The sequence below is a fragment of the Rhea americana genome, unplaced genomic scaffold (assembly GCF_003343005.1).
Source record: "Rhea americana isolate MKP2758 unplaced genomic scaffold, rheAme1 scaffold_12, whole genome shotgun sequence".
Lineage (NCBI taxonomy): Eukaryota > Metazoa > Chordata > Aves > Rheiformes > Rheidae > Rhea > Rhea americana.
In genome coordinates this window covers 6707475-6729363 of record NW_028185261.1, presented here as the reverse complement: position 1 = coordinate 6729363, position 21889 = coordinate 6707475, and the positions used below count along the sequence as shown (strand labels likewise).

General features: G+C 34.8%; 1 protein-coding gene across 1 annotated transcript in view; it reads right to left on the bottom strand.

Annotated features, from left to right (window-relative positions):
• Window positions 1-21889, bottom strand: part of OLA1 (Obg like ATPase 1) — a 104553-nt gene that overhangs the window by 26451 nt on the left and 56213 nt on the right. The window contains exons 4-5 of the mRNA XM_085322806.1: window positions 14466-14546; window positions 14100-14197 (exon numbers count right to left, since the gene is read on the bottom strand). Coding sequence (XP_085178932.1) covers window positions 14100-14197; window positions 14466-14546 — 179 coding nt within the window. The remainder of the gene's footprint in view (window positions 1-14099; window positions 14198-14465; window positions 14547-21889) is intronic.

Below are 21889 nucleotides of genomic sequence, written 5' to 3'. Positions count from 1 at the left end.
CTTGGAAAAAACTTTCAACACAAACAGGTGTTTTAGTTTTATCCGTACCCAAGAATACATATTTTCTCCAAYTCAGTTCTAGGAACTATTTCAAGGCTTTTCAATTAACACGAGATGCAAATTTGTGAAAGAAACAACAGTTCTTTTTTCTCCCCACTCCAAGTTCTTCACAATGACATCTTTTAAGTTGAAGACTATCTAGGGAGGAATGAGAATAAGCACAATGTCACCTATAAAATTATGTTAGCGCTCGAGTACACTTGATGAGGTAATATGCTATTTTTCCTTAGAGAGTGTTCTCAATTTAGTAAAATAATAAAAATACGATCATTTGAGTTAGACAGTACTGTTACAGAGAGACAGATATCCACAAACAGAAGGCAGCTGGTTTTTTTGTTACACGCAGCAAAACCAGACTGTACCATGAATACAACACTGCCAARCTCCATGATAGAGCTGTAAGAGTCCCTTTAGAATATTTACAGGGAAATTTTATGTCAAGCCCCAGATGATGGAGCCACTAAACATTCCTTGGTCAGTTTACACAGTTGTCAGAAGAAACTCAGGGACCTGAGAGTGCAAAAAACGTAACTACTACACTTCCCTCTCTTCAAAATTAAAGATTACATAATTATCGGCCAAACACTAACTCATCAGCTTAGATAGTTCAAAAGGGTTTTTCCTCCACTGCCCTTGCAGAAATGATGATACCCTACTAGGTTGCTTTTGAGTCTTAATTTCAAGTCAATGAAAACTGGTATTTTACACACACACACACACACACACACACACACACACACACAAAAAAAAAAAAAATTAGGTCTATTTCCAAAGTAGAATAACAGTAACACTCTACGCTCACAATGAGTTTTCCATTGAGATTCAAAGTATTTGAAAAAGAGATTATAATCTTATTAATCACTTTTATTTTACATATATACATCTGCTGGTTCCGTCTTCTGCAAGAGCACTAGCTCCATACACTGCAGTTACATTTTTTTGTTAGTACCTGGCCTTTAATAAAAATGCAACATTTGGGGAACTAACATTAACAGTCTACATCATCAGAGAAAATGAATCCTTAATAATTATTCATACACCAAGTAACTGTAAACCCAAATCATTTCTGAAGACCTGAATGTGTCAAGAACTTTGACAATTATGACTGGAGCCAGGAAACTGTAGCACTGCAGAATTTCTTATGAATTTTTCTAGTTACTTTTTATAAGTGCTGTCCTAGATGACAGCTTAATGTGTACCACATGCAATATTTATTCTTCTTCAGTGTCAGACTGTCTAGCCATCCAAGGGAATACAAAGAATGTCACTTATTAGGATAAAAGCACAAGGAAGGTAATCAAGGACATATGTAACATCAGCCAATCATGCCCTATTTCAACATCCTATTCCATTCATAACAGTTCAACAATTATTTGCTTACTGATAACTTGCTTTCAGGCTGTTTGTGTTCCCCATAATGGTGGTTTGCATTTATTTTGCTCTTTAGAATTGGACACTTGCTGTGCCATGCATATTTGTCAAAACTTGGTATCTTCTGTCAGAAATAGCTTTAGCATATCAAATCATCTCTATTTGTCAGAAATCACTAATAGAACAATCTAGTTACCTTCTTTGTCTATAGGGCACTAACATAACTAGAAATTAGAAACAAAAGGCTATCATGCAACCATACACTGCTGCAAAACAAGCAACTAAAACCATGCTTCTGTTAAATAATACTTGGGGTATATGCCTATATTTCTATGGAAAACCTAATAAAGAAAATAGACTTCTACCAGAAGAGAAAAATATTTCAGAAAGATGCTGTCTAAGCACAAAGATAGTAATCTTTCCCTTTTTCTTTTTTAGTTTGTAAAACTAGATTTCTTATTAGTCTTCCATGTATCTTTACAGTACTTTTTGGTTATTAATTTTAGAGGACACTTGTATGGAATACTTGCAGACATTTGATCAACTGATTCTAATTTATCTAATGAATGTGAGTTATGAAAAATCAGTAATTCACAAAGACAAATAGAGACAGGCTGATAGAGGGAGCCAAAGACAAACATTTACCCTCCAGAAAGTTATTTTGAAATAATAATAATTTAAAAAATCCTACAGGAAACTGAGCATGTGCATATGTGCACACACACTTCATTAATCAYTGAGTACCCTAGGACATAAAGATTTTATTAAATAAAAACAGATATGGATTTAATGAGCCACTGAAATAAAACKTAAGCTAGAAAAATCATCACCTGTTTTAGATCCACAACATTTTGCAGGTTTTCAATGTATTAGGTGTAGGATTTTTTTTTAATATAAAAGCCTGTTTAGATTTAAATATGTTTTAATTTCAGAAGTGTAACACTGTGCCAGTGTATGAGAACAAGAGTGAGACTTGATATAAACTGAAAAGTGAATCCAATTAATCCATTTTCACTGTTCAATTGCATGAAGTGAAAAAACAGAATATGCATTTATCTTCTTTCAAATACTTATCACCTAAACATTTCTTCAGGTTTTAGAGAATATTGCCAAAGCATAGGAAATCCCAAACATTACTTTACTGTAATTTCTTCTCAAATTGACTATAATTAAGGTAAAGCACTAGCAATAAATGTAGGAACTTTCCAATTTAAACATCAAGAAGCATTTATGCTTGGTTTTAGAACAAGTATCTATAGTTTTATTCACTGTAAAACCTATCAGCAACAATCAGAATTTGAACATTAGTCATTAATAYTAGTCATTACAAAAAATTCAAGATGTGAAAATAAATTTTTTCCATCAAAAACATAAAATTATGTAACCTCCTTTGGGAAAAACAAGCAGCTGAAATATGTTTACGCATACTTAATACATAAAACTGATTTGTAAATAACCATAAAATAAAAAGAAAATCTATTGGGGAAAAAACAAATCAAATACATAGGATTTTAAAAATTACCGGCAATGAAAAATGTGTGCACACTGTAAAGCAAAGAATTTACTACAGAGCAGAAGTAAACCTGAAAAATGGGYGCCACGGCCACAGCAACCTTTATTTCTAATTATATGAAAGACTCTCCCTTTGCAGACATTATTTTCCTAATCATAATAAATCATTTTTGACTGACTTCTGTTTCCATTTAGCTTCTAGATCTAGAAAACTGAACAATAACCTTGAACTATTTTCCCAGAGAATGGAGATATCGCAGGCTATTCACGAAGGATATTTTCAAGAGCATCATTTTCCAGATCCTATAAAAACCTCAAATTATCAGTAGTAATGAGATAAAGAACAGTATTCAAAATAAAATTAACTTCAAGTACAACAACTTAATGTGATTAACAGAACTCTGTAGCATGTGATGGCAAACAAGGCACCAAGATATGATCTGTACACACTTATTTAAGGAGCAGCTTAGAAGTACATAAATGTACTTTTTTGTAGACGAGATATGCCAACACCGAATAACAGATAACACAAAAGTTAACAAGAGAAGTTACCGACAGCTTTGATGTGTCTACCGTAAGAATGAAAGATCAGTTTACTTCTCAGAAAAAATCAGTTACGAGAATACTCACGGAATTTATGAACGAGCAAGGAAGTATCAGATCCTAAAATCCATAATACGAGCTCCTTACMCTGCTCCCATAGTACTGAATGGGAACACAAAACTCACCTCTACATAGCCATTCATAARCATCTCTCCATCTTTCTACTTCTCAACATGACCCCCCACAAAAACATACATAATATCACACGTTAACATCACATTTTAATGTTTGCGTGCGATATTAAAAAAGATGTTAAAGCAGAGCACACCCATATCATCTATTTTGTCTTTAACTTGAAGGAGTAATCTGCTTACTTTACAGACTACGTGGAACTTCTAGTTTCTGTAAACAATGCTGTCTAGTTCGTAAAGCCAGGTTCATCAACGCTCGTTCATTCTGAAYGACACAAGGCTCACTAAATTAGTAATAACAATACACAATAACTTACGAATAATAATTACTATCAAGAATAACAAACTATCTCTGCTTTTTTTTTTTTTAAAGTGATCTTGCACAATTATTAACCGATTTGCAAAACAAAAACMAACCAAAAAAAATCTGTTATTTAAAATTCTACTTACTGGGATAAGACCTGTTCATTAGTGGGCCAATTTCAGATTCATCTTCTAGCTCATGAAAGAAATCATGGCATATGTAGATCATTCCCTATCTTTCCTCTATCCGACTTCTCCTAAGATTCAGATATGCAGAACAGCTAACTTGACTCAGCTACAGCAAATTAGTATATCACATTTTAAGTGTAACGAGGGTTACAAAGGTCCAGTTACATTTCTCTGTGTCACAAAAGAGAAAAAAAAAAAATGAGCAAAAAAAAAAAAAAAGGAAAAAAAAAAAAAAAAAAAAGGCATCAGAACACAGGTCCTCTTCTCCAAGCAGATTTTAACTCTCATTTTCAAGCAAAGAATAATCTTCATCCCTGGAAGTAAAACTGATTAGACTGTTTTACCTTACTTCCTTTTCTTTCTCTCATCAATATTAATTTACATATATTTACACAAAAATCACTGCAGTGAAAGGTGTCTGTGCTTATAAATACACATGACAAAAAAAGACTAAGTACGGGATTTCTTCATTTGGAATGATGTTTCTCATCATGAATTTGAAACATGAAAGGGCTTCAGACATGAAGATATCTACAGAGTTACAATGCACGGTCAATTTGATTTACTCTAAAATGAGTAAGAGTAAACTCTCTACCGAACTATTTAGCATTGGAAGAAAGATTTGAAAGCTGCATCTGAAATAAAGATATTACAGAAAGACAATGGCACTGATACAGTGGTTAACTCCCTGGTCTCTTACAAAATCCTTGAGAACCTGCTGACTGGGATGTATTGATGATGCTCCAGACTAGTAATCCTGGACTGGAGCATAATACACGTTACAGAATCTGGTCCTCAGTACAAAGATTGATTTCTTAAGTTGTTTTCTTTTCCCTGTTCTTCCATTCTCTACCAGAGACAAGTGAGAAAAAACATGTTTTCTCTTTCACTTTTTCCCCTTCAATGTTTAAGTTAGTTGACTTCACTTGTATGACAGAGGTGCCTATTCTCCTAAATATAAGCTAGTCTGAATCTAAAATTAGGAGTCATTAAAAGCAAGACGAAAGATCTCCAAAGCTACTTGTCAAAAGCCATGCTCTAGACTACAATGACATCTCCATCCTGTGTACTTACRCGTATAATTTAGGAACAGAGGTATTGTAACATGACTGAAATAGGAATCAGTTTGTTTCACAGATGCTGATATTAGATCTGAATTCTCACTATTCAAACAGAAGAGAAAAAACAGATGCTTCAAATACATTTGAAGGCTAAAAGTTTACARCTCCTCACACCACAAAACTTTGACAGCGATGAAAGTTCATCTAAGACTTACTGCAAGATTTCTTCAATTTGATATGCCAATAACTAAGACTGARGCGTTCTCAAAAGGAACTGAATCTTCATTCAGATATGCAAGCAGCACACAGCCTAGTCAGTTAAGTCTGCACCATCAGCGTTCAATGAAAGATCACAACTACATATAGTGCACACTTAAATAAYTCCTAGCACTTTTAGAAGGCCTTGGAAAAAAAGAGGACTTGCAGAACACATCATATCTTTGCARGTAACATTCAGGAGATAAACTACTGATACAATTCCATAAAAATATGCAATTACTGGACAATATTTTCATACAGTAACTTGATTTTTAAAATACAGACAGTTTCCCAAAGGAACATTTTTCTGATTTTATCTTTGATTTTTATCAGCATCAACAGTTTCAGGGAAATAGTAAGGAAAACTGAGGTAAAAAGCAAAAACTTCCCAAACATCGGAATATATTTTTATAGAAAATACTGGGAAGTAAGAAAAAGAGCAATTATTTAAGTCTTTACTTTCTCCATCTCCACCATGCAATAACAAAATCTGTATTCAAACATTTCTTTGCATCAGATTTTTCTGAGCAGTCTAAGTATTCTTCAGTTTTAAACAGATTTACTCTTGAAAAGGACATTGTACTTCTAGTGAATCTATGCAGAGCCAGTTAAATATGTCATATTGCAATGACTACACAGCAAATGTCATGTCACTGTCTTGGACTATGTCACCAGCTACCATTTTTCTGTAGAAGTTTCTCTCCCCTCACTGCTTACATCACAGTGAATGAAGCAAAATTGTTTRATTAATTGATTTGAAATCTGGTGTCACACTATTTTCTCCCCCAGCACAATATATCCTAAATAGTATGGGCTTATAAATGGTGGTAAAAATATTTACTAAAAATTTACAATTAGAAAAGATCTGGAAGACAGAGTCAAAGCTTCCGAAGTTCTTACAAATAAGGAAGCCCCTTCTTATCCTGCACTCATCTAGACAACTTTATATGTAGTTGCATTTCRGCTGGTTGGAACCTAGCATCTATTGCCTCAGATTGCCTGCAGTTGTTCTACATTATGTCTTCACCCACAGAGTTGTGTATAAACAGCTCAGAAATTACGGTGATGGCGATGACAGCCAAGAAATAACTGACAAAATCATCTAGAGACACAAGAGAATGAACAGAAGAGGGGAAGGAAAGATGAACTGTTCAAAAGAGGGGCTGGGATAACACGCAGCCAGTAAGATATGGATCATACACAGAACAATGAATTTGGAAGTTACTTATAGCTTCTTTCTCTGAGCACAGCCTTACTGATATGAAATATTAATAAACAGTTCTTTTGTGTTTTTCTGAAAGCATAATCMGCTTTAAACACACAGACGTCCTTTCAGAATACAAGAGAATCACAGGAACTAGTGCACTGAGACACAGCTATGCTGGGCTGGTGTTCTGCATTGTGCTGTGCTGGTGGGTCATGTATCACTTAGAACATCACAGAAGTTGTTCTTTGCTGTTCTGGTCATCCTGGTCTCTACAGTCTGCAGTATTAGACAAATTGTAAGACTAGCTCCTGTCATCTCCAAATCAGCAGAGCTCACTAATCTCAAACTATGTTAGATGATTGGGTAACACGAGTATTATAACGCTTTTGCAAAAACAGACAGAAATCAAGAGGGATAGAAACTTTTCTTTATTTTCTGTCTTTACTGCCTAGTCTACTTATTTCCCAAGAACTGCCAGGTTCACCATCATACCTTTCTTTCTTTCTTTCTTTCAAAAAAAAAAAAAAAAAAACAGTTTCAGGACTCAATAGATCTTTAGTAAATTACTCAAGCTTTATTTCCTGACTTTGCAATCTATGCTTTAGCTGTAACTGCCATGTTGTAACCAGGTAGACTGAAATTTTTGGAAACAGCTTCACGATAAAGCATTGCTCATTTTTAAAACATTCTAGGAACATTTACTTTGAACATCTCTATTGTCCTAATGTTTTGGAGCCAAGAGCTTASAGTTGGCACAGAGTACACTTACTATTGGAGATACACCACTACACTTGTGTCCAGATACAGTAAATTTATAATCTATGAAAATAAGGAGTTCATGTGCTCAGTAGCAAATACCAATTTTGAAATTAATACTGAAGATCTCAAAGATATAATCTCTTTCTATAACCCATAGCACCTGTGTGGGACTGGAGCACAAGTGCGAACCTAGACTTTTCCTAGAAGGTGTTTTGGGGACTGAGGTGAGATTATATACCAGAACTGAGACCAAGGAATGCATCTTCCCTATGCTTCCTTCTCCCTGCAAGTCCCCAGCTCCTGCTGTCACCCAAACAATAGGCTTTCACATGCAAAATGGACAGAGAACTCCAGAGGGAGACAAAAAGCAAAGCAAAATAAAAATGTGATGAAATCAAAAAAAGCAGAAATGATCTGGCACAGATTTAAGGAGAATACTGGAGCTAGAAAAGAGGTAAAAAATTTGGAATAGGTAGATCTGAGTGAAAAGTCCCTGGAATTGGTAAGACAGAGCTACAAGAAGTTAACTGYGAATGTCAGGGCAAAGATGCTAAAAAGACTGCAATTAGTTGATGGATGAGAAATTAGTTTGTATTCGTTGATTAATTTGTGTAAGACATAATAAGGAATAATTATTTATTAAACAAACAGCATGCACTATCCTCTACTAAAGTAGGTAAGTGCTCACTGGAAAATGTACATGATTATCTAGTTAAAATAATAATAAWAAAAAAGCAGAATCATAAGGTATTACATCTCAATCAGACAGCATAAAGGTGCACCCAGAAGACCGAATTCTGGATCTTCTTTGTATACTTGACCTTAGAGCTTTTGTACRCAAAACACCATTACATACAGATAGTATTAATTATCTTTTAATAATTTTTCCAATATTTCCAGTGTATGGTAGAGACAACGTTACAAATTAAGAATTTCTAAATTTTCCAAATCTGTCAACACAGAAGACTGCCTTAAATCRTTAATAAGCTATAAACTGTGTCAAAGAAACTTCTCGATACCACTGTGATATTACAATTTATAAGTGTGGTTTAAACAATTGTACATCAAGTATATTCTCTAATTCCTACAAGAATACAATTTATCTGTCTAAAAGTTAAGACTTTAAGACCGATTATATATTTAAATATACACTTAACAAAATTCAGAAAATACACATAATTCAGAAGCTGAAGGTAGTGAGATTAACTGCATTCTGCAATAACTCAGGTATCTCGCTACATGRACAATGTGCTGGTACTTGTAAATATCTGTTTACTCTAGAGGCTCTACCTGGTTTAAGACTATTTTCCACACTGAAAATGATGTATTTCTGTTTCTGTCTGCATGGCAAAGGTTCATTAGCAGAACTATCCCTTTTCTAAGGGAGGAAATAATTTTTGGTCTAAACAAACTAAAATTCTTTGGTTTTGGCAAAATTTGCTAAGTTCACCTATTTCAGACAGCACTGGAAAAGGCTAAAATGTAAACAGTGGAAGGACGTTGTGTTTTTGTGAGACTAAGATGAAGCAGTTTCATGCCTTTATTTGGTCAATATACTTTCAATTGTAAAAGTTGGTCTGCAGCTATTCTTTCTCTTAATTTTATTCTTATTTTGTATGAATTTATTAGCACTCTTAAAAAATACACATAATACTTGCTAAATCATGTTTTGCTTCACAGTATGTCACACTAATRCTACAAAAAATTACCCTTGATGAAGAAGAACCTGCCCTCTTTTGTCTCACACTTCTGTAGGTTTATCCTTTGGACCTGTTGGAAATAGATCTATGCAAGTTTTTTTTTTTCTTTTTTAAATGAATGTCTTCTGAAGGGTCTGAAACCAAAATGCAAGTAAATACCTAGGCAAGAACTTTCACTCTAAGTATTTCTACATAAAGATCAAATATTTATTGCTTACAAATCTAGGAAGAGTATCTTCCTAGAAATAAGCATCTCCATACCACCTCTAAAACCACACACTGTGTGAAAACAGAAGGGGAGGTTTGGGAGCTTATTTTCTTGTTGGGGGTGTTAAGGAGTTTTGTTCGTTTAAAATGGGCCTGAAGACGTGAGATCCTTCTGGATAGCACTTCTYCTCCTCTCACAAACCTCCTACTTGGATTGCATTCTGTCAGCCCAAGATGCTGTCTTGCTGTTTTGCTAAGATGGTGAACAAACAACTATTTAATCTATTCTGCCAGTGGCCATGTACCCACAGAAAGCAACAGACTAATACCAAATCTCAAGCTCCCCCAGGTGAGAACGTTCTTTGCTAACTAGTCTAAAAGTGAAACACTGACTGAAGCAGATAAGAACTCAATTCGTACTCAAAATTATTCAGTCTTCTTTATACTTTACCCTGACATTTCTTTCCTCGTTTCAGACTTTGCTCTCCCCTTCCCTCTCCCCTACCTTGCCTTTTTTTATTTGGAACATCTGAAGCAATAAGGAAAAGATGAATAGAAAAGGATTATTCACTCTCATACTACTAGATCTAAGGAGCATCAAATGAAATTATGATGTGGTAGATCCAGAACAAACATAAGGAAGTACTTTTCCATATAGCACATAGTTAAACTGTGGAAGTCCCTGCTCCAGGATATCGGGACGCCAAAARGACACTTGGGTTCAAAAGGTGAATGGATAAATCCATAGAACAGAAATCAGTCGAAAGTTATTAACCAGAAGTATATATTTGGTATATCATATGTAATGTATCTGGTTCCACCAGTCCTACAGTAAGAGATTGCTAGAAGCTGGGAACGTAGATCCTGTTTGCTTAATCCATTCCTACACTCTTCCCCGGACAGCTGCTAGTGGCCTGTCGGAAAAAGGATACTAGAAAAGATGGACCATTCGTCTGACTGATATGGCTCATCTAGTTTAAGAACATACGAAAAAATACACAAATTAATTAGAAAGGATTATTTATTACCATAAATTTACCTATTTATTTTAAAAATATAGGATGTAAGATACCTAAAGGGAGATATCCTATCCCATCAGCACCCAACTTCTTTTTGTTAGCAAAATGTCAGGAAATTCTGAGATACAGTCTTGAAAATAATGTTAACACACATTTGGACACTCAAAAAGTCTGACCTACATTAGAAAAGAAAGGTTTAAGTCCCAAATGACTTAACTAAGATGTTATAGATATTCCTAATTTCATACTTCATATTATAAAATCTTCAACAGCATAATCAACTCTGTCAATTGCAACTTAAGCATAGCGTGAAGAAATCCATTTGTTTAGACATGAGTGCAGTTGAGCCAAAAGCTCAGCCTATGCAGCTCTGACATGCACAGCGTGCTTGGTGCTCACTGCAAAAAAACCTCCCAACACCCTGAAACCATCAGCACATCAGCACGGTCCAGGCAGGACAGTCACTCTTTAATAAGCTCAGTATATTTTATAATTGGATTCTGTGTTATGACCCGCTAAAAGCATCCTCTTTAGCGAGACTAGAACGTCAACCTTTAACTAGGGGAGGGGCTCATAAATCTCATGTCCTGGATTTGTGTGACATCTTGTGACTCAAAGCAGTTTTAATTGAAAATTGTTACTTATTTAGAATACTTTCATAATGATAAAACTCAAATACAGACAGATGCCGTTAAGTTAGTAGATCTCCATAAAAATTATTATGACTTATTAAAAAAGGGCTTGAGTATTCAGTTACAGCATAGCAATATGTAGTAAGAATGGTTTCAGTGGATTCTCCCTATACGACATCATGATTACTGTCATCTGATCATAACACTAGTGAGACTAACACAGCTGCCATGTCAGCTTCTCTTCAGGGGCTAGGTCTTAATCATAAATCAACTGAATGACTAATTCAACATTGTTAAAACCAGCAAGTAGCTGCTTGGAGTCATTCCAGTTTTTACATCTTTCAAAAGGTCAATACACCTACTCAAACACACAATAGTCCTATCTTTCACAGTGTTTTCTTCTTTTCTAGGATTGAAAAATAACATGTTACCACTTAAACGTGTGTTTTAACTAACAATTAAAATGTTCATTAATTCTGAACGAGTGACCCACTAAAACAMAGAAAACTTTAGTTTTTTCTCTCATACCCACAATCAAAAACCTTTCCTCCTGTTTGCTGTGCTTTAAATACTTTTCTAGTTATAAAAGACTTATGAAAACATTTTATTGCTGAGCATTTCCTGCATTAACCTGACTTCTGTTACAGTAAAATTATGAATTAAGCTCAGAAAGAAACTTTTAAGTTGAACAACTAATCTAAACGTGGCTTAGATTACTATTATTTTGAGGAGTAGATGTTCATATTTGAAAAGTGACAAATTAAGTGACATCTAACAGTAAAATATATTCTAATCATTTACATCTGTTTGCACCACACAAATGACAAAAGCCTACCGTTAGCATCCTTCACAGGAAACATTTCTTCTGCACTTAAATATAGAAGCTATGTTGCATAAACAGAGGATTTAAAGCTGTAGCAGAGTGGCTGAATGAAGGAAAATGGCAATCTTTCTGGTTCTAGTAGATGCCTTTCCCTATCACACAATGTTTCCCACTCATAAATACATGACAAATACTTCCTCAATCATTTTTTACGAGCAGGGATGCACAGGGGGTAGTCAATGGCTAGCTTGAGGGAAAATAGGAACAGCAGGAGGCAGAAACTGTACTGAAAATGGCTATGTGGTAAATTCTCTTCTGGAACATCACTCAGCTACCCAGGCTTTGATCTTTCAGCTACAATTACACTAACATCCATGAGATCTGGATTTTTTTTTTTTAACTAAATCATTAATTGTAATAGAAAAAGTTAAATCATTTCATTATACGATTCTCCGATACAAACATCGGATTTTTTTTTTTTTTAACAAATTAAAAATCGCAATTTATACAAAAATTTGCTTTCAATTGGGTTTAACTATATCATCATCACAACCAGCCTCACAAAAAACATGGGGTGACTGGCGACAGCTAAATCACAGACTGGCGTCTCCTAAGTAGTCTGTCTACCATTAGGGTCTGGGAAATGGTATTTACTGTACAATTAGAGTCAGTGAGCTCTACCTGTAATCATCCAAATACAGGTGTGAGGATCCTTTTTCGGACAAGGAAACTGATCATCCATTTTCACAAACTTTTATGTCTGTGTTGTTATAGCAAACCTTAGGAAATCTCAATATTTGTACTTAAGAAAAAAAAAAAAACAACACCTGATAATAACAGAGTAAAGACTACATCCTGATTTAGAAGACTTTCTTGTTTATAACTACTTTTAATGTTTAAATCATATTCATAAAACATTCTAAGGGTGAACAAATTCATATAAAACTATAAAGTTTGCCCAAATATGAAAAACTTGCCACATTTGTCACCAAGCTTTATCTAACATCGACGTTTTGGGGCTGAGAGGGGTTGCCATTAAATAGGTTAAATTTTATTCTTTAATACAAACACAAAATGTCTTGGAGTATCAAAAGGACAGTTTTAGTTGCAGTAATTTCATAGAATTTATTCTAATGATTTATTGGAGTTAACCATCTGACATTAATTATTGTTTTGGCTTCCAGTCTATGAATGTTTATTTTTCAGTTTAAAGCCTTCTCACTCTTTGATATCATATGGAAATGAGAATTTTTAATGGAAAATTGAAACCATGTGCATCTAAGTACTTAATGAAGTACAGGGAGAAACAGAGGGTGCACTTTAGGAGAATTCAGATATTCCGCTTTGGATACTTTTGATTTATTTGGATGAGTTACATGCATATATCTGTTCACAAACACACATTTATACATCTTCAAAGTATCTCAATGTTTTAAAGATSTGAATACTAAAAAGAGAGTTTTCTAAAACAAAATATACTGCTATTAATTTTTCTYCATAGAATATTATTTAATCTGTTCCCTCCTCCACAAACCAAATGTTTTTTCCTTCTACAGATTCCTATGACATGCTATCACACTGTGTTTCTCAACAGCAGATACCCACCATGTGTCTACCATGCTAGGAGTGGATCTTCATCCCATTCGTTGAACGTCTGTAAGACTGATTCTGTAACCATCATGTACTTAAGTCATAATATTGATGTCAGGAATACTTAACTTAAACCTGCACTGCTGATGACATTAAGCATCATCAAAATAGGCCTATAAAATGTAAGCAAAGTGCAAACAGTAGCAAAGAAATCAGGCACCCAACTGCAGACAGAAGTGTAGTGTTAAAAAGTGYAATTTTGCCACAGTTCAAAAGATTTTTGTGCAGCTCACATTGCTTCAGTCCTCTGGCTTGAAGGTTTTAGCTCTTTGGAATGAAAAGGATGTCATTCACATAATCAGTATTACACAACATGAYAAAAACCTAGGTTTACTTAAATCCATCTTTCTAAATCAAATCTATGTTTTTGATAGCTACTGAATTCATATAAAAAGGTAAGTATTTTTTTTTCTATTCTGCACTTTATTCAAGGTTTCACTATATGCATTGTACTCAAGTAGCATATCAACGGGAGCATAAATAAGAAAGTTCAACATTAGCCTCTACTCCTATTTTAGTTAATATTCTCTGTGATCTTAATGTGCATGGAATTATTCACCACTGAAAAATGTGAAACAGAAACAAGTTCAGATATTTAACCTGAGAATACTCACCATTTGTTTTTCTTTCTAATGTAGTCTTTTTCAGAGAGGTTAACCAAGTAGATCATTGGTTTTGATGTAAAAAATAAGTGTTTGTTCAAAACATCAATCTAGAAGAGAAAATAAAAGAATAGAATTTTAAAAACCTGTTACAGTAACCTGAGTTAATTTTAGGACTCTCTTTTCTTCACGACATTTCTGAGAAGGCAACAGAATTAAACCAAAATACATAGATTGCTCTCTGGTAAACACTAAATCTGCTTATAAATTTAATATCCAGTACACTTAGAATCTGAAAGGAAAAAAAAAACTTTAAAAACAGACAATAACAGGTAGCAAAATTAGAAATCAGTGCATGGGATAAAATTTATAGCCTACCTCTTTGTCATTCCAATCATGATAGAAGCGGACAGCTTTCTTTTCATCAATTACCCAGGTTTTGATTTTGCACATTATGTCCTATGCAAGATCAAGAAAAAAAAACAAAGTCAAAAACTCAGCTGGAGATCAGAGAATTCTTTTCTATAAGCAAGGCATCTAGCCATCAAGATGCAAAATGTACACACAAACTAAAAATTAGAAAGTATCTTTAAAAAAACTAATTTTACTGTCTCAGAGAAATAAAAAAAGTCATTAGTTTAAAAGTCACTCAAGAGAAATGCTGAGTATTAAAGCAATATAAATCTCACGGATAGAGAGTTAAATACACAAGATTCAGTATCACCTCTCTTCACCCAAAAAAATAGCAGGGCTCATAAAATGTATGTAAAAATCAGGGCATTTTAGATTGCTTTTCAAACTCAGTAAGATGCGACATTTGAGCATCCAGCGGGAGAGACCACATACAATATAAACATGCCATTAAGAGAAGGGACCGGGTGGGAAAAGACGCCGCGACCGTGTATTTTTTTAAACCGTTAGCAAAAGAAATTGAGCCTATTATTGATGATCCACCCTTCAAGAAATTAATTCAAATGGCCAAAGCCCTTTTTATTCCGCATTAATTTTTTGCCAACACCTTCTCCCTCCCCCCCCAAATGAAACCTGCCAAAGCCTCCATTACACAATGGCAAGAGCCTTGCACTGGTGACCTCCAACCAGCTGCATTCACTCTCAGAACATCTCTCTCGGCAGGAAATCTAAAGGCCTTTTAGTTAGCAAGCTAGTGTGCATTCAGAAGGAGTAACTGCAGGAAGAGCCCAATGTGCTTTGTTTCTCTGGCCTTTCTTCACAGAAAGATTAATCATCTGTGAAATGGAAACGGCAAACAGCAAGTGACACAAACTGAACCCTTCAAGCCTTTCCTCATCAGTTTTGTGGGGCTGAAGCTGAGAGCTGCGTGTGGCAAGGCTCTCCTTACAGGCAGGTGTTAATAAAAGGCTCTCGGGTCTGAAAGGTCAAACTTGGCTCTTCCACGAGTAGTACATTTTAGAGTCGTCTGTTTTTTGTTGTAGATAATTTATGATCGTGCTTTAAATAATGCATCTTTAAGGTTGTAATTGCCACGACGGAGAATTAAGATCTTCAAAACGCTACGACGTATTCGCTAAACTGTTGGGTGTGCGAAATTTTAACACTTAATGCGACGTGGCTGAAGCATATTTATAAAAACGACCACAAATAACATCAGTATTTACTACAGGCTTGCTCAGTCTTGCAGTCGCTTTAAGGAAAAACAAGGAAAAAGCTCTTCTAAATCTTCAGATCCTGATTTGAAACCCTCCAGGAACAGGACTCCCCGCAGATTTTAACAAGGAAGGGGCAAGCTAAAACTTTTAATGAAATCTAACACGTTCTGACTAAGAATAATCACTTTTACTCTCCTATAACTGAATTTCACTCATAAATGTTTAAAAGTGGCTAATATAACACCATTTCCTACAAGGAGAAGATCAAAGTGCTATATTACAAATGCATTATGATTAAAAAAGCACTGCGCAGCTTTGCTATTAACTGTTCTTTAAACCCTAAAAGGCTTCCCATAGATCTCACTTGGCACTGCATATACAACCTTTGACAAGTAATGTAGACCATTTTTATTCATTGCCTAAAATTGTAGGCAATTATGTGCGTCACACTGGCCACCTGCAAATTCTGAATGCCTGCTCCAGTTGTCAGAGCAAAAAACTAATGTCGGAGGGGATTAATCTAGGGGGAGAGAGTCCTCTTTAATGGCTCCAGCAGGTGAAATGGCCCAGCTGGTTACTATGATGAGTGGCCAGAGCAGCTTATGTAGAGACATGCAACAAGATTACACATAAGGAACAAAACAGTGGTACCATCTTATCTTTAACCCTATGCATTTTTTATTTTTTTAATTAAACTATATAAACAAGGGGAGCGATTCTACCAGTAAGTAATTTTCAGCTAGGATCATTATCCTCAGCTTTTATTTAAACAGACATATAAAAATCAATGCAATCCCAAAGATTCCTGTTAAGCAGTGAAGGAATTCTGGCTAAACAATATTTCTGATTTTAAGATAATTCTGTAGGTACTCATCATGGGGTTTTTGGAATAACAATTTCCCCAGCAGCAATGCATTACTGCATATTAATTAGAGTAGGGGAAAAAAAATAACAGAAATTACACTACAGCAAGAGTTGAAAAAGCCAATTTTGGGGCCTATGCAACAATAAAATGTTTTCTAATCACACTGCAAGGGTAGCTGTATAACTTGGAACTTCCAGAAAATTTCAAGCATTAGCACAGTAAATAACACTTGCTCTTTCAGAAACATATATAAGCATATAATTCCCAATCAATACTTCTCTACCACATTCACAGGGCTACCTACAGTCACACGTTCCTAACCAATTTTGACATAGACCTAATTTTTCACAGTTCAGACTCAGATACCTAACCATGCAGTTGCAACCGCAGTCCTAGAGGAACAGTTACATGGCTAACTTCTAACGGGAAGCCTAACGAACAACTAACTGGACATGCTTTGGAGAACTGACAGCCGTATACTTGTAAGTCTACTTCAGCTTTACAGGAAAGGTAACATAGCATTTGAAAACTTCCTGTACAAAAAGGACAGAAACTTAAGTAAACACAGCATCCACGTCTGAACCTGGTGCAGCAGAAAGAGACGAATAAAAAATTTGGAAATAATTATTCAGAAAAAAGTAAAATTTTCTTTGAAATATTCAGGCAGGCACCCTTAGCAGAATGTGAAGCAGACASTCTGCAAATTAAGAAAAGAGTCAGATTGCCCCTCATCGTGGTGGCGTCCAATTTAGATGAGACTTAATACAATTCCTTAATAACAAATCTGTCAAAGACTCATAATAATATGAAGAAAGGCAACTTCCTCCCCGTATTGCTTTTTCATCCAGCTGCGCCAATACTCTAAAGCCAAACAAAGAGCAAAAGGCATATTTCAAGTTCCATTTAATTTACTATCATTTTTAGTTTTATTTATTGCTTCTATTTAGGCCTGATAAAAGGATATCAACTGACCTTTTTATCTTTACTATCATTGCAACAGTCATTTAAACATATTTAATCATTACACTAGTCAGCTCCAAGATGCTTAATAACAGAATACAGAGCAATGATCCACTTTGTTTAATTAGTTCTGGCATTCCCGGTTCCACCCRTTGAGGTCAATCTGTCACTAGCAGAATGATCCACTTCTTGTTTGATGATGGGGTAGTCTTGTTTAGTTTTTCAGCTAGCAGAATTATAGAAAGCACCATTTAAAATGTCACCAAAAAATAAATCCTATATTCAATTTATTTACAATTATCAAGGCATATGAAATAAGAATACCATAAACATCAAATATCATTTTGTTTTAAGTATTTGAATATCCATTTAGCATATGTGAATGTTTACTCTGTTTAGCCATATTTGATATACTGATTTTAATTTAAATCCTGTTCTCAGAAAAGTATTAGTCAACCCTACAGTTCTTAAGCAGGACCTTAACAGTAAGTCCCGACAGTATAAAATACTATTAACAAATGCATTTCAATTGCATTTAGGAGATTTATCAAGACAGGCTTTTTATCCCAAAACTGAGTTCTGCTGAGATACTACTGTGCAGAAAAATGTGTGTATGTGTGTGTGCATACATTAATACACTCTTTGGATGGATGACAGTAATATGTGTGCCAATGCCAAATACTTCGTAGAGCATGAGGGACTAGCCTAAAGCTTGGAAAACTCTCTTGCCTACTTGGCATCAGAGGACTGAGTTTGTTGTTATAAATTAAAAGGGCATGTAATTAACTTCCGCAAATTTAATAAAGAAGTAAGCAGTTGTGAGGATTATCACTTCACACTTCAAAGTGCAAGTGAATTCCTCTCGATTCTGTAGGCAGTGCTGAAGTCCCAGCTACTCTGGASAGCGTGTACTGGGGGTACAGTACTCTCCCTCCACCTTCTTCTTCATCCTCCTCTCTCCTTCAAGGGAGATACTTCTGGGAACTATATGGGCTGTTTCTTAGCACTTTACTTCTCTTTTCCCTCAAGAAAGGTCAAGATCTAGTAACTGACCAGCTCCCTGCAAACCTTTAAATTGCAGTAACTATGTTTTATTAAAATGTTTTAATGTAGGCAGCATAATACCACAGTAACCACATGGCAAAGGAGGCAAAATTGACAAAAATTCTACCAGCTTCAGGGTAAGGAGTAGCTAAAGCCTTATTGTAGCTTTTAGTTCACTCTCCTCAGTTCATACAGGAGTTTGACAGCATAGCACATCAATAGTAAAAGCTGTAGCATATAATTAATATGTTCACATTCCCCTAAGGAATCTGGCTAGGTAATGTAAGGTATTTTACATTAGAAAACACTGCATACATTAAATGGATTCACCATTACCTAACCAGGTCTCAGAAAAAAAGAGTGTGTTTCTGGTAGATCTCCAAATAAAATGATCTGCATTTTGCTTGTTATTATATTTTAAAAACAGCCTAAAAAATACCATATTAATGGCACAGATTATTAGCATAATAAACAAGTAATGGATCGCATGTACAGTGATCAGAACTGCTAGACATATTTGGTAAAAGCAACCAGTGTGTTTGAATACAACACATACAAATTCATACAGATGTCAAGTGAGGAGGAGGGGGGATGGATACAGTGCTCATCAGGTAGAGGACTTGTTCCAGGCAAGAATGAGGGTCTTGAAAGACCTGAGGGTCATAAGCAAGTATACCATACTGCAACTAAAAGACTGATACAATCTCTGATTTTATAAATCGAGTTCTGTCAAATGTGAATACTTCTACACTTCTCTGCTGAAATACTGTGCCTAGTTGTAGTGGCCACATTTCAAGTAGCGTAACAAGAAATTGGAGAAAAATGATAAAATGTTTTGAAAATGTGCTTATACAAAACGACTCAGTCAGCTGAAATCTTTTATTGTTATTATATCATACTTTTATCTTACTTCTTCAATATATACATAAAAAAACAAAAAATTGCAAAATACAGGCCTTTTCAAACTAGAACATGGAAATCAAATAACTCAAGATTGACAAATACAGACTAAAAATGTCTCATTTCTCAACAGTGAGGATAAGTAACTACTAGCACAGCTTATTCAAGTTACAGTAATTTATCTCTACCTAAAAATATTTAAAGGTTAAAATCCTTTCCCCCCCATGATTATTTCTTACAATTGCACTGACAATATAATGTATGTAGAATATGCAGAAGATCAAACTAGGTAATTATCAATTCCATCTGACCTTCAAACTAACTACAAAGTTTTTCCAGATACAGATAGAGACCTATCCTATTTGAGATAGGCGTACTCCTAACTAGTTAAACTGCGCTTCTCCAAAATAAATAAATAAATAAAATCACACCCACATCAATTTTYGGGTTAATGCAACAGAACTGGAGGGTGACCACAGCACTTCCGTTCATGGCTTTCCTTGAAAAGCTTCCTATTAGAAAATCAGTTCTRTTTAGTATAGCCACCATTTCTGTATTTGGGGGCAAGGGAGAGTTTCTGATAGCTTAGCAGAGTGAAACTGAAGTGATGCAGTAAAAATTTATTGTAAAACAGTATTTAGAAACAATACTTTGTTTAAAGGACAATTAAGACAAATTCTAGAGTTTGGGAGGAAAAAAGCTAGATCACATTTGTCAAGTGTTGGGTGCTTAAGTAAGTTTTAGCAGCTGGGTGCAAGAAAGAAAGAACAAGTCAGGTACTGCATCAACTGGAGCAACRACGAGTTCTTCTGTGGTACAAAACAACGTCTAATCTCTTACAATTCCCTTGCTCACTGACTTTAATGAAAATACAGTGGGAGAAATAATGGATTTAGGACAAGTGTATTATCCTTTCTTCTATTCAGTACCTTCTAACAGAGCCAATACAAGCTGTACATGATTTAAGATTTACTCAGTGAGATGTCAGTAATGTTTATGCACCACTGCAAATACTTTTACATTCTACAAGCATCCCAGGCAATGTAATTAATGTTAATAATCCAAAAATTCTCCACTGTAGGCTAGCCTTATGGGTTAAGACATTATRCTTAAAAGGATATATTCACCTGCAGCTTCTCAAATAAAAAATGTAGATGTGAATACAAGAAAAAGTATATCTACAAGTGATTATTTCTAGCATTTCACGTTTCCTGGATTTCAGTATAGGGAAACTGCACTGAAAAGAAAAATTATACATCTTCTGTAGGATCCACTAATCTTTTCAGACCAAGTTAGTCTACACACACTTATTTACAATTAARTTGATGTGTGAATGTACTTATTCTAGAAGTGAATTACACTGTGAAAAAGGGTGTCTTTTTCCAGAAAATATTCACTCTGTTCATACAAGAAGTTATTTTGGAGTATGTAAATCCTACTTCAAAATGACACCATGGCTTGATCTAGACATACCTAGAGAGACACTCTTTGCAAGAGTAGTAATTTTAATCCACTGCTGAAATCTACACAGGAAAGGTCAGCCTTGACATAAACTATTTAAGCACCGACTTCTCTTTGTCTACTGATTACATCAAAGAAATCAAAGTGTGTATTTATGCATTATGCACTTGTACCTCAGGCTTTACTACCAAATAACGCACAAACATCTGCCATGGATATTTTCCTGTTACGTTCAAAATGTTCTTCAGAATGAACTTTAATTTCCTCTAAATACCACATTAAGCACAGTAAATGGTCCRCTAAAGATTTTAGGCATAATTACATGTATTAAGAATACAAATATTTTCTTGACTCCCTATGATTTAAATTCTTAATTACAACAGAAGAGCCACCGGCAAAAAAAAGGTCCATAATACACATATACAGTGCTCCACCTTGAGTGGAACAAACTGATCTCACTAATTGTCCTCAAAAGGGACCAAAGCATCCAACTCAAAAAATAAAGAATAAAATAAAAATCTGGTTTTTATTTCAACCTAGAATGAAAGAAAGGTGAAAATTCCCAACTGAAATCATCAGTTAGACAAAATAAGAGTTCATTCATARGTGAGGACTCTGGTGAACACTCATAGTACAAGATCAGCAGAATCCTGTTCAGTGCAATTCTGTTTCATCAGAATATTGTGGGAAAGGAAGATTTTCATCCTGTTTTCTTCTAGTACATTCATAATGAGAAAAAAAATCTACTTCATAAACAGCACAGTGCTAGCATCTCCCACATAGTATTGACAACTTTAAGTGAACAAAAGCATCTTTCAAACAGTTACAAATAAATAAATCAGGGTGGACTAAGACATTGAATGGTAGGAAAGAAGAAAGTAGAAGAACTACTTAAAACATTATTAGGAAGGTTCTGATGACATATGTATATCTGCTGACAGATA